The 14,256-nt window shown below is 44.4% G+C and overlaps 1 protein-coding gene across 8 annotated transcripts in view; it reads left to right on the forward strand.

Annotated features, from left to right (window-relative positions):
* The first annotated feature begins 2,921 nt into the window (after positions 1-2,921).
* Positions 2,922-14,256, forward strand: part of CABIN1 (calcineurin binding protein 1) — a 242,231-nt gene continuing 230,896 nt past the window's right edge. For 6 of the 8 annotated variants that reach the window (XM_077293470.1, XM_077293474.1, XM_077293475.1 and 3 more), the window contains exons 1-4: positions 2,922-3,059; positions 11,340-11,389; positions 11,459-11,551; positions 11,626-11,739. In XM_077293470.1, coding sequence (XP_077149585.1) covers positions 11,387-11,389; positions 11,459-11,551; positions 11,626-11,739 — 210 coding nt within the window. In that variant the 5' untranslated portion in view covers positions 2,922-3,059; positions 11,340-11,386. The other 2 variants (XM_077293471.1, XM_077293472.1) reach the window with 2 other exon arrangements.

Consider the following 14,256-nt stretch of genomic DNA (forward strand, 5'->3'; position numbering starts at 1 on the left):
ACTCAACTTTGGCGTCACGAACAGGACGCCTGGTGGGCGACTCACAAGCCTTACTGCGACCTTTGAGGAGAAGAATAAATAAAACAGTAGGTGAATAATTGGTTTTATATATTTTTTACACCATTTTTTTTATCCCTGTCTATTACAATTTTTGGAAGGCAGAATGAACAAAAACCAACAGCTCAGAGATTTTTTTATGCTGTTCTCCATGTGGTAAAAGTAATAAGTCAGCTTTATTCTTCGGTTCAGTACGATTACCTTATATACTCGAGTATAAGCCGACCCGAGTATAAGCCGACCCGAGTATAAGCCGAGACCCCTAATTTTGCCACAAAAAACTGGGAAAACTTAATGACTCGAGTATAAGCCTAGGGTGGAAAATGCAGCAGCTACTGGTAAATGTCAAAAATAAAAATAGATACCAATAAAAGTAAAATTAATTGAGACATCAGTAGGTTGTGTTTTTGAATATCCATATTGAATCAGGAGCCCCATATAATGCTCCATACAGTTTATGATGGGCCCCATAAGATGCTCCATAGAAACATTTGCCCCATACAATGCTGCACAAAGGTTGATTATGGCCCCATAAGATGCTCCATAGATTATGCCCCATATGCTGCTGTTGCTGCAATAAAAAAAAAATATCACAAACTCACCTCTCGTTGCTCAGGCCCCCGGCACTTGCGATATTCACCTGTCCCGTTCCACCGCCGGGCGCCGCTGTGTCTTCTGTGTCCTCTGGCTTTGACTGTTCAGGCAGAGGGCGGCGCGCACGCTAAACACATCATCTCGCTCTCTGACATGAACAGTCACAGTCAGGGGACACGGAAGACGGAGTGGCCCCCAGCGGTGGAACGGGGAGAGGTGAATATCGCACAATGCTCACCCTCCCCCGTTTTACTCACCTGCTCCCGGCGCGGTCCCTGCTTCTCACTGACAGGTGGTCTCTGGCGCCGGCAGCTTGTTCCAGTGTTCAGCGGTAACTGGTACTGCTCATTGCTATAATGAATATGCGTCCATATTCATTACATTAATGAGCGGTACCACGTGACCGCTGAACAGAAGAAGAGCTGCCAGCGCCTGGGGACCATCAGAGATGCAGAGACGCGCCGGGAGCAGGTAAGTATGTGACAGCTCCCGCTCCTCATCCCCCACTGACTCACTGGGACAACGACTTGAGTATAAGCCGAGAGGGGCACTTTCAGCCCCCAAAAATGGGCTAAAAATCTCAGCTTATACTTGAGTATATACGGTATATCGAAACTACATTTAGATCATTTTTGTATGTTTTGTTGCTTCAACACAATAAAAACAATTGTATAGAAAAAATATTGTTTTTGCATCACTATATTCTGAGAGCAATAGTTTTTTTTATTTTTTTCACTGCTGGGGCTGTATGATGGCTTGATTTTTGCAGGATGAAATGACGTTTTCAGAGATACAATTTTTATTTATATTTGATGTTTACGTTTGATGTTGATTGTCGGGTGACATCAAGTCACCAGGTTAGTAATAGAGAGGAGTCAATAAGACACCTATCCATTACTAATCCTATAGTTGTATTGTAAATTAACACAGACACCCAGAATAAAGTCCTTTATTTGAAATAATGACAGACTCCTTTAATGAATCTTAAATAAACCATACACACCAAAGGCCTAATCCACCGAAGCCAACATCTCCTACAATAAAAATGAAATAATAAACCACAATCTTCCTCACCTTATCTGAAGAAGATAATCCATAATATGACACAACAATCCTGGTGACTTTGAGAGCAGTCACTGATGTGAACTCTCTCATGGCAGCTCTGTGATACCCTGCGGGAGCGATTATCTTGTCAATGTATCGCCGGCGGCCAGATAGAGCAGTCATATGTGACTGCTTTACACATGAGATCACTGTAAGACACTCGGGATTTCATGGACTACGGAGGACAGGTTAGTATATATGTTGGTTTATTTTACATTATATCTAGGAGACGAGGGCATCAGGGATTTGGTTTTAGGCAAGTATGATGTTTTTTATTTGAATATGTATGTAATTATTTTACTTTTTTTTTTTAACTGTGAGCACAGGCGCCGGCAGATAATACTACGTTTCCCATCAGTGGCTCCTGCCATCACTGTTATCAATGACGACAGACATAGCCCGATGGGAGCAGTAGTCTCATCAGCCCACGCCTGCTGACCTGCGGTAAGCTTTTTACCACAGGTCACCGCTGCGAGTCACAGCTTCGGGGTCACACTGACATCTGACAGCATGATCCTGCAGTGCTCTGACCCGACGGTCTTACTGGCGGTAGTGTTACCGCTGATAAGAACCTCCACGCCAGTGTTTCCCATGCTGTCACACAGATGACTGCGTGGGAAACACCATGGAAAGCCAGTAAAACGCAAACAAAAGCTCAGCAAATCCGCAGTTTTATACCTGCGTTTTTGCTTTTGCTGCACATTTGACTGACTCAATTGAAGTCAATGGGTGAAAAAACACGGCAGAAACTCACAAAGAACTGACATGCTGCAGAAAAAAAAACGCACTGCAAATACTCAAAGGAAATTTACTGATCATGTACACAACACTTCAGGATTGTTATTGAATTAGCTTGCAAAAAAGCGGTGTTGCAGGATCCATGCATAAGACCTCATGTGAACATAATCTGACGGCCGCGCTGAGGTTGTAGAATCCATTATCAAGTTCAGCCTTGGACATTTCCAAGAACAATCTGGCTAGAAAGCTGGCGCCATGCTGCTTCACAGGGTTTGGAACCGTCTTGCACTAAGCAGTGCCAATGTCATCTGTATTTTACACAGCAAAGGTGCAATGCTACAGACGTCCACTAGAGGGCGATGTTACCTTCGTATCTGAAGCACAGCTACATCCGGGTGTACTCCAATGACGTCCAGGAGGACTCCAGAGTTTGTTGGCTGGCAAAGACGAATGTTTTGATTGGTTAACGTCCTGCTGGGCGCTTAGCCTACAAGGCGCCGCGATACTACTAGGTGCAAATGGTCCTACATGGATGAGTGCGGGAGGTGGTTGCCCTGGTGACAGAGGTAAGTTTTACGTTACCGCCCGGTAATTCTGTGTGCTGGTGGAGAAAACCCAGCTCTGACTGTATGGGGACCGGCAGGGCTGTGAGGAGAGGCGGGAGGCGCCGGGCGGGCGTCCTCATTCATTCTATGGGGGAGACACACTTGCTGAAGGACACCGCTGTATTGAGAGCAGTGTATGATCATTCCATTGCACAGTTAGTAATAGCTGACCTATGGGGGATCATGTGACCATCTAGCTATATCATATTTCTATCTATCTATTATCTATCTTCCCCATATCTATCAGGAGGTGGATGACACAGGCTTTGCGGGGAGAACATCTGCTGATTGCAGCAGAGATTACCGATGGGCCCTGGGGAAGGTCCGGATACCGGATTGAACCTGGATCACCTGCATTTACATCATTTCTTCAATGTGAACAGTGTTCATCAGATGTATAAAATATTTCCACGCAACATTGGCCAAAGAGTACAGATTAATAAAGCCTTACTTTCCCCTTGAATCTGTACCAGGCACTAGTAGAAGTGACGACAGCCTGTCTTTCAGTCATCTGACCGCTGCAGCCAGTCGCTAGGGTCAGCTACCATGTGCTGTACATAGATCATGGAGGCCAGTGATTAGATGCAGCAGTTAGGTGACCAATGGACGGGCCATGGTCACCTCTGGGACCACTATATAGCAGCTACATTTAAGAGTAAGTAGAAACCATTTCTTCATTTTAGAACCACACTTTCCTTTTGTCCACTTTTGATAAATCCCAGAAATCTCGTTTAGGCCACCTTCACAAGTTCAATATTTGGTCAGTATTTTACATCAGTATGTGTAAGCCAAAACCAGGAGTGGAACAATCAGAGGAAAAGTATAACAGAAACATATGCACCACTTCTGCATTTATCACGCACTCCTGGTTTTGGCTTACAGCTACTGAGGTAAAATATGGACCTTGTGAACGTGGCCTAAAAGTTCTCATTACTTAATTTTTCTATAACTTCTACTGGACTGTTATGTATCTTTGCATTGTAAGTTACTTTGAAAAAATGCCGCCTTGCAATGATAAATTCCCATAAATGTCTATTGGAAGATAGTTTTTTTTCTTGCTATTCTTATTTTTATTTAGTAAAAGCCTGAGCAGCTCCACATTGGTGATTTTTCGAATGTCTCCCTAAAGGGCTCAATTTTCTTGCGAAAGTGGGGCCTCGAAAATCCAGATGGTGGGCTCCCACAATCCTCCACCTTCCCTCTTGCAGTGACAAAAGCGAGATTTCTCTCTTTTCACTAAGCCAGTGCTGCCATGTACTTCACTAGGCTACGTTCGGTAATATCTTATCTTATACTTGGCAGTGCTGAATTGATGCAGGGAGTAAGGTATCGCTCTTTAAAGGGAACCCGTCACCCCCAAAATCAAAGATGAGCTAAACCCACCAGCATCAGGGGCTTAGCATTCTGTAATGCTGTAGATAAGCCCCAATGTAACCTGAAAGATGAGAAAAAGAGGTTAGATTATACTCACCCAGGGGCGGTCCGGCTGCGGTCCAATCCGATGGGCGTCGCGGTCTGGTCCGGGGCCTTCCATCTTCTTACCATGACGTCCTCTTCTTGTCTTCACGCTTCGGTGCAGGCGTACTTTGTTGGCCCTGTTGAGGGCAGAGCAAAGTACTGCAGTGCGCAGGTGCTGGGCCTTCTGACCTTTCCGGCCGGAGCCGCAGCATGAAGACCAGAAGAGGACGTCATCGTAAGAAGATAGGAGGCCCCGGACCGCAGCGGGACCGCCCCTGTGTGAGTATAATCTAACCTCTTTTTCTCATCTTTCGGGATACATCCGGGGCTTATCTACAGAATTACAGAATGCTGTAGATAAGCCCCTGATGCTGGTGGGCTTAACTCATCTTCGTTTTTGGGGGTGACAGGTTCCCTTTAAGGCCGGTTTCACACGTAGGTGTCTCTGATACGTGTGGTGACAGTTTTCACACATACCAGACACTTACACACTTAGACCCATTCAAGTTCTCACATGATTTCAACTCTCATTATTCTCCCCTGCTCATGCTGATCGCCGGCAGAGCAGGGGAGAATGATGAGAGCCGTCTTCAGCACCCGGTGCTGGGGATCAGCTCTTACTACATCTTCTTCCCTGGTGCCCGTTCGTGTGGTACTGATGCGGCACATGGTTGCCAAATGTGTGCCACAAGTATTACACACACGGACTCTGACATCTTCGGTACCGGAAACATCAGGACGTGTGAAACCGGCCTAACTCCGAGAAAGGCCCCGTAAGATTACTGGATCCAGCTTGGCATGCCGCGATCCCAGAATTCCAGCTCCGACATTTGCTAGAAAGTCGAGCCCTTTCCGGTGAAATTGGAGTAGCTTGTGAGCACTTTCTTAAGTGAGAATTAAAAAATCAGCAATTATCTATGGCTTTGCACTCTTAAAGCTACTCTTTAAAGTCCATGCCTGTATCGGTGGGTGTTCCTCTTTCCTGGTTCCTTGGGTTTTAGTGTTATGAGTTGATGATGTACAACAGCACCTTCTCTGTCCAGTATTGCACAAGGGTTGTAATACACATCAAAGCTTGCGGTTTGGGGTATTTTTGACAAGAAGACCATTGTCTGTGTCAATATTCGTGTTATTACTTTAATTCTTTGCCACCAGGATTTGTTGGGTAAGGAGTCCTTATAGTGGTTAAGGCTCTTGCTATGAACAAAATTGATAATGTTAGTGTAAAGCCAATCCTAGTTATGACCACTATCGACTCTGTCATCCTGGTTAAGGGCTCCATATGCTGTGGCCTTATTGCAGTGGATATTTCATGGTAAAATCCACATTGGCAAAATGGTGTGGTGGATTTTGTTGTAAAGCTTTGGATTTTCTCCCGATTTTACTCTTCCCAGCTTCTACATCCCCTGCGTATAACAGTGCATAACAGTATGAGTTATCATCCAAGTCCATGCTGTTTGTGGCTGTAGCCGCGTGTACATGCCAAGGGCACAAGGGGCACAGCGTTGCTAATAAATATTTGGCTTTTGGTAATCATGTGCACGCGTCCTTTGAGATCACCACCTCAAGAAGATGGATATTATGCATTAAATATGCTGGAACTTTCAAACAAAATCTGGTATGAGTATGGCGATGATTTTCTCAAGGAAGTGGTCTTAGTGAGAGGTTTCACTGCACTGGAACAACATTAGGAAAGCGCAGTTCATCATTCCTGCTTCAGAAGAAAAGTAAAGTGGAATTCCCACAAAAGGGTATGGGGTAAGGGTTTTTGCCATGGCTTTCCTGCGTTTTCCCATGAAAAAAGTAGTGTTTTGCTGTACCTGCAAGCTGAATCAGATTTATGAAATCTTATTTTTTCACAGTGTCTAATCTGCAGCATGTCAATTCTTTTCAATGTTTTTGAAGCAGTTTTCAGTCATTTTAATGAATGGGGAAAAGAAGAATATCTCAATGCTTCGTGTGTTACACAGTGTTTTCCTGGCCACATTCCAGTATGTACAGCAGATTTTTCTTCTGCAAATACTGAATGTGGTCACAACCCTAAGACACTTACCATCTATCCACAGCATAGGTGATAAGGGACTGTTCACCGGGTGTCCCCCCCCCCCCCCCATTGCATCTAATACACACTCGGTGGCGCTGTCGGTGCTTCTGTCCGAACTTTGCTGTGCATCATATCTGCGCGTGTACGCTTACTGCTGGCGGAGACCCAGAGGCAGTCTTCGTCGTTGGTGTGTCCGCCTCCAGCAGGCATTTATGCACAAGAATTATTATTGCGCACATTTGCTCTGTCGGCACTATTTTAGTTTATGGCCCCGTTGGCACATGCCTCCGAATCCCGTTTTGCAGGGGGAGTTTTGGCCTTGTGTCCCGACAGGGCCACTGAGTGTGTACTAGACACAATGGGACAGCACAGCACCCTAACAATTATGAGGACAGGTGTCTTCAACTCTTTTTTTGTGACTAGTTGGGCCTGAATGGGGAGCGGCATTGTTGTGGATGATTGCTGCTGCTCTGCTTGGTGTTTTCTGAGACTGATAGAGTCCTATAGACACGAATGGAGTAGCTGCGCATACATGACCAAGCCTCTCTATTCAGTCACAACTAAATTTGGGGAAAAAGAGGCAGTGAATTAACATCTTATCACCTGCCCTGTAGATAAATGATGACTTTTGTGGGATGCATGATGTAAATTTCTAAAGTTTTTGAAAATCTGGTGAAATATGCAAAATAATTAACAGTGTAGAAAAATGGCCTCTGCTTCCTGATTCTTCACCCGCCACCAGTCTCCTGTTTAATGTACTGGTTGTGATACGACATCCATAGAGATGTCATGTCACATGACCAGTCCAGACACATGACTTTGTTATACCCAGAGGCACTGATCTACTGAAAGGTGGGAGTCTAGGGATCAGACCCCCACCCATCATTCATTTATGATCTAGCACTTTAAAAGGGTTGTCCAACTCTGGTCAACCCCTGCTTGATCACTTTGGTGCCCAACATAACATATGACCTATGATATTGGTGCTGCTATCCTCAGCTGGCCACCTAAAATTGTGTCATGTGACCGCTGCCTAGTGGGAGCATTTACTATTTTGTCAGAGTGGACATCTACTCTGACGGACTACTGACAGGCCCCAGCTGATCGGCTGCAGTGGTCACGTGCAGGGAATAAGTATCAATTCTTTTTGCTTTATATGGCACACTGAAGTGATTGAGCAGGGATTGTCCAGCAGTTGAATAAGCCCCTTAATCTGCTCATGCAAAGTAGAGAGACAGTATGCTAGTTACAGCTACTTATTAAATGGAATGTAAGATTTTTATGTTAAGTGTATTTTTAAAAAGGCATTGTGTTTTTGTTTCCATAGCATGTTCTTTATTAAAATTAAAAATCTTGCAAGTTTCACATTTGCCACTAGGTTTTTTTCTTAGACTCTAAGGTCCTTGTTTCAGGAAACAACACATGTACAGTTAGGTCCATATATATTTGGACAGAGACAACATTTTTCTTATTTTGGTTATAGACATTACCACAATGAATTTTAAACAAAACAATTCAGATGCAGTTGAAGTTCAGACTTTCAGCTTTCATTTAAAGGGAACCTGTCACCCCGTTTTTTCGGTATGAGATAAAAATACTGTTAAATAGGGCCTGAGCTGTGCATTACAATAGTTTAGTTTGTGTACCCCGATTCCCCACCTATGCTGCCGAAATACGTTACCAAAGTAGTCGTTTTCGCCTGTCAATCAGGCTGGTCTGGTCAAAAGGGCGTGTTGTCTTCCCCCAGATTTTGCGTAGTTTTCCGTTGGTGGCGTAGTGGTGTGCGCATGCCCAAGGTCCCGAATCCTCTGCCAGGGGATTTAAAAGAGCGCACTGTTCGTTATTCATTGGTGATCAGTGGGCACGGCCATCTTCCTTTGGCCGCGCGTGCGCAGAAGCGGCGCTCTGCTGGCCGCGGCTTCTGGAAAATGGCCGCGGGATGCCGCGCGTGCGCAGATGGATATCGCGGCGGCCATTTTCCTGAAGCCGCGGCCAGCAGAGCGTCGCGGCCAGCAGAGCGCCGCTTCTGCGCACGCGCGGCCAAAGGAAGATGGCCGCGCCCACCGATCACCAATGAATAACGAACAGCGCGCTCTTTTAAATCCCCTGGCAGAGGATTCGGGACCTTGGGCATGCACACACCACTACGCCACCAACGGAAAACTACGCAAAATCTGGGGGAAGACAACACGCCCTTTTGACCAGACCAGCCTGATTGACAGGCGAAAACGACTACTTTGGTAACGTATTTCGGCAGCATAGGTGGGGAATCGGGGTACACAAACTACACTATTGTAATGCTCAGCTCAGGCCCTATTTAACCGTATTTTTATCTCATACCGAAAAAACGGGGTGACAGGTTCCCTTTAAGGGTATCCACATTAAAATTGGATGAAGGGTTTAGAAGTTTCAGCTTCTTAACATGTGCCACCCTGTTTTTAAAGGGACCAAAAGTAATTGGACAGATTAAATAATTTTAAATAAAATGTTCATTTCTAGTACTTGGTTGAAAACCCTTGGCTGGCAATGACTGCCTGAAGTCTTGCACTCATGGACATCACCAGTCGCTGTGTTTCCTCCTTTTTGATGCTCTGCCAGGCCTTCACTGCGGTGGTTTTCAGTTGCTGTTTGTTTGTGGGCCTTTCTGTCTGAAGTTTAGTCTTTAACAAGTGAAATGCTGCTCAATTTGGTTGAGATCAGGTGACTGACTTGGCCATTCAGGAATATTCCACTTCTTTGCTTTAATAAACTCCTGGGTTGCTTTGGCTTTATGTTTTGGGTCATTGTCCATCTGTAGTATGAAACGACGACCAATCAGTTTTGCTGCATTTGGCTGGATCTGAGCACACAGTATGGCTCTGAATACCTCAGAATTCATTCGGCTGCTTTTGTCCTGTGTCACATCATCAATAAACACTAGTGACCCAGTGCCACTGGCAGCCATGCATGCCCAAGCCATCACACTGCCTCCACCATGTTTTACAGATGATGTGGTATGCTTTGGATCATGAGCTGTACACACCTTCGCCATACTTTTCTCTTTCCATCATTCTGGTAGAGGTTGATCTTGGTTTCATCTGTCCAAAAAATGTTCTTCCAGAACTGTGCTGGCTTTTTTAGATGTTTTTTAGCAAATTCCAGTCTAGCCTTTTTATTCTTGATGCTTATGAGTGGCTTGCACCGTGCAGTGAACCCTCTGTATTTACTTTCATGCAGTCTTCTCTTTATGGTAGATTTGGATATTGATACGCCGACCTCCTGGAGAGTGTTGTTCACTTGGTTGGCTGTTGTGAAGGGGTTTCTCTTCACCATGGAGATTATTCTGCGATCACCCACCACTGTTGTCTTCCGTGGGCGCCCAGGTCTTTCTGCATTGATGAGATCACCAGTGCTTTCTTTCTTTCTCAGGATGTACCAAACTGTATATTTTGCCACTCCTAATATTGTAGCAATTTCTCGGATGGGTTTTTTCTGTTTTCGCAGCTTAAGGATGGCTTGTTTCACCTGCATGGAGAGCTCCTTTGACCGCATGTTTACTTCACAACAAAACCTTCCAAATACAAGCACCACACCTCAAATCAACTCCAGGCCTTTTATATGCTTAATTGAGAATAACATAACGAAGGGATTGCCCACACCTGTCCATGAAATAGCCTTGGAGTCAATTGTCCAATTACTTTTGGTCCCTTTAAAAACAGGGTGGCACATGTGAAAGAGCTGAAACTCCTAAACTCTTCATCCAATTTTAATGTGGATACCCTCAAATGAAAGCTGAAAGTCTGAACTTCAACTGCATCTGAATTGTTTTGTTTAAAATTCATTGTGGTAATGTCTATAACCAAAATAAGAAAAATGTTGTCTCTGTCCAAATATATATGGACCTAACTGTACATAGGCTTGGTGACTGACCATTTTGGCAATCCTTTGTATTGAAGTGTCTAATGAGCCTATACAAATGCCATTGTAATGGGAGGGGGAGCAGGGGTACGTATGACATTTCTTATTGTGATTAGTGGATACTGTGTATGGTGTATAGAGGTGTTTCCTGTCAAAGAAATTCTACCTTTAATTATAAGGAAAACACTTCTTGAAATGACAGGAAGTCTAAAATAGCACCAGTATAAAATTGCAAGATTTAGGTTTTTTTTTTAATAAAGATCTTGAGATGAAAAACAATACATTGCCATTTAAAAAAAAAAAATAATACATGTAACACAAAACCCTGAATTAAGCAATAGGTCATTTTCTGACTACACATTCCCTTTAAAAAGCTCCTTCGACGAAAAAGCAGATTGTGAGGGATCCATCTACTGGAACCCATAGCTTGCAGCTGATAGTTACCTTTGTTCAGCTCTGCGGGATAAGTGACATGTTAGATCATGGTCACACTAGCAGTGGGTGATAATTGCAGAAGTGGTGGCGTGTTTCTATTATACTTTTCCTCTGATTGTTCCACTCCTGGTTTTGTCTTATAAATACTGAGGTAAAATACTGACCAGATACTGAGCATGTATACCTGGCCTAACATGGCTGCTCGTGAGATAAACCTGCTCCTGACATAGCCTGTTGAAGGTGATTAATAATGTCACAAACTCACTGAGAACTTTGGCTCCAGAATATCAGTAACAAAACTCTCCAATATTTTTAAATCCATATTCAGCCATCCTGAAATACTTGTAAGGGTTTTTGTCATTGGTGGATATTCTGCCCCCAGTCACATTCATCTCTCTTTCTTCCAGAATGGATACCTGTACGTAGCTGTAAGAACTCCCACTGACTCGTCAGAATGGTAATTCACGTCACTATAAAATTTAGGTTGTTTTTATCATCTGACTTACTTTCATTATTTTGTTGTTAGATTCGTATAGCCGCCTTAAACGCGGCTTCAGCTGTAGAAGGAGAACATGAAGAAACTTTTAAGAGCCACAAAACCCAGACCAAAGAGGCCCAAGTAAGTGGAGTTATGTGATTCTTTCGAGTTGCCTATATTTCCATCATGGCATATCAGTGGTTTTCTTTTTGTAGGAAGCTGAGGCATTTGCACTTTATCACAAGGCCTTGGACCTACAGAAGCTTGACCGTTACGATGAGTCCTCCCAGGCCTACCACCAGCTGCTAGATACTCGTCTTCTGCAGGACGTGAGTGAAAAGATTTACCCATCTGTCTTTATTTGTATAATTATGTTCATGTTTTTCTGATGAGCCATGTTCATAAGCTATGGATTTGGTTGTGGGAAATCTAGCTTGGGTTTACCAGAGGACCAGCTTGAGAAATTTCAACTGACACTCAGATTTCTACAGGTGTTCTGTATGGATTGTTACAAGGATGGTACATGTGATCTCGGTTACATTATTTATTATACTTTGCTTATATAATGCTATCATATTCCAATATTCCACAGCATTTTACATACATTATCATCGCTGTCCCCAATGGAGCTCACAATCTAAATGGCCTATCAGTATGTCTTGGACTGGGGGAGGAAACTGTAGTACTCAGAGGAAACCCACGCAAACACGGGGAGAACATAGAAACTCCTTGCAGATGTTGTCCTTGGTGGGATTTGAACCCAGGACCCCATCGGTGCAAGGCTGTGGTGCTAACCACTGAGCCACTGTGCTGCCCTTAACATGAACTCTATTTTCATGCAGTGGAACATACATTTTGGCAGATTTCAAATGGAAATCCATTTAGGTTCAGAATATTTGAGTAGGATCATTAACTACAGATTCCTGGTTGTTTTAGCGTACGAATGCATTGTTAATGAGCCTTGTGGGGGAACACATTCAGTAGGTAGAACATGCTGTACTGCATTTGTGGTCCATTATTTGAGCATTTGTTTGTGGGTATGGTGCATGCTGCTTCTCATTCTCGGTCAGACTTAGCTTGTTTTATAGATTTGATATTCAATTTTTCTAACAATATCCTTTCTCATGTGCGTCTTTGGGGGGACACGGGAAACCATGGGATGTACGCTGCTGCCAACAAGAGGCTGACACTAAGAATTACAACCTGAAGAAAAAAGTTGTTTCCTCAGCAGGCTACACCCACCTACTGACATTAAGGCTTCTTTCACACTTACGTTTTTACAATCTGCACAGGATCCATCAAAATGTTGAAAAGATGGATCCTGTGCAGATTGTAAGAAACGGGTGCACTGGGTCCGTTTTTTGACGGACCCGTCGAGGCTATGTGCACCTGTTGTGTGTGCGTCTTCGCAGCAGTTTTCCGCTGCGAAAACGCATACAGAACACAACCCATATTAAAAATAATAAAAAAAATAAAAACGTGTTATTCTTACCTTCCAGCGTCACCTTCAGCCTTCCCAATGCTCGCGATGCTTCCGTTCCCAGTAATGCCTTGCGAGACCACTAAGTCATTTGGGGTCATTGCCGCGATGCATTACTGGGAACGCCAGCATCGCGAGCGTCAAGAGCATTGGGAAGGCTGCGTGGGATGCCGGAAGGTGAGAATATCAAGATTTTTTTTTTTTTTTAATTGTTTTTAACATTATATCTTTTTACTATTGATGCTGCATAGGCAGCATCAATAGTAAAAAGAGAGAGAGAGCGAGAGAGAATTTCCCTGACTGGAAATTCTTCTGCGCATGCTCAGTTTCAAAAGACGGAACCCGTCGCTGGATTCCTGCTTTTGACAGTCAGCGACGGATCCTGTGTCCATAGGCTTCCATCATAGCCAATAACGGACAGTGCAGGATCCGTCGTTGAGCGATTTTCCGACGTGCACAAAAACGTTCCTCTGTGCGTTGTCCCCGCCCAACGGACAGCAATTTTACGACTGATCCAGTGCACGACGAATGAATCGGAAGGCCATCCGTCACAATCCATCGCTAATACAAGTCTATGAAAAAACATTTGCTGGATCCGTTTTTTTTCACAAAACGATTCATTGTGACGGAAAAAGAAAGACGGAAGTGTGAAAGAGGCCTTGCCATTCAGTTTAGTTTAGTTCTGGATCCTCTGCATAACTGTTACTGACACGGACTCCAGTCAGACTACTAGGTTCAGGATCCATGGGTAGAACGGTTACTTGACAGTCTCTTGATTGAGGATTGATTCGGAGATTGATAGGACAGTCCGGATACATGGAATACTTGGATAGCACAGACTCAGACCCACAAGTCTCGGATATTGATTCAGGTACTGGCTGCACACAGACTGGAGGATGAAGTAAAGTACTAGCCACACAGTGACCAGGGGTTTGGGTTCAGGATTGGCCACACAAGGACCAGGATCTTTGGGTTCAGAACTGGCCAAGCAAAGACCAGGGACTACAAGGTTCAGACTGGCCACGCAAGGACCAGTGACTTCAGTTTCAGGACACTGGCCACAGAAGGACCAGGGGTCCTAGCAACTCACTAGTTGCATAACTAACACACTAATGAAAGGATACCTTTCAAACAATATGCCTCTCAGCTATTGGCTAGGGACCATCTTGCAGGTGCATGCGCTGGCCCTGTAAGAACACGGCAGCATGCGTGCACTAGGAATGTCACCAGGAACTGCAACACGCTCAACACAAGCAGGGAGCACGCCGCAGGTGACTATGCCAGCGTCCCTGCATAGAGGGGAAATGGGAACCATGCAGGTGCGCCGGCAATAGTGTTAGAGTACCCCACCCTTTATGCCCCCTCT

This window comes from Ranitomeya variabilis, chromosome 1 (genome assembly GCF_051348905.1).
Source record: "Ranitomeya variabilis isolate aRanVar5 chromosome 1, aRanVar5.hap1, whole genome shotgun sequence".
Classification (NCBI taxonomy): Eukaryota; Metazoa; Chordata; class Amphibia; order Anura; family Dendrobatidae; genus Ranitomeya; species Ranitomeya variabilis.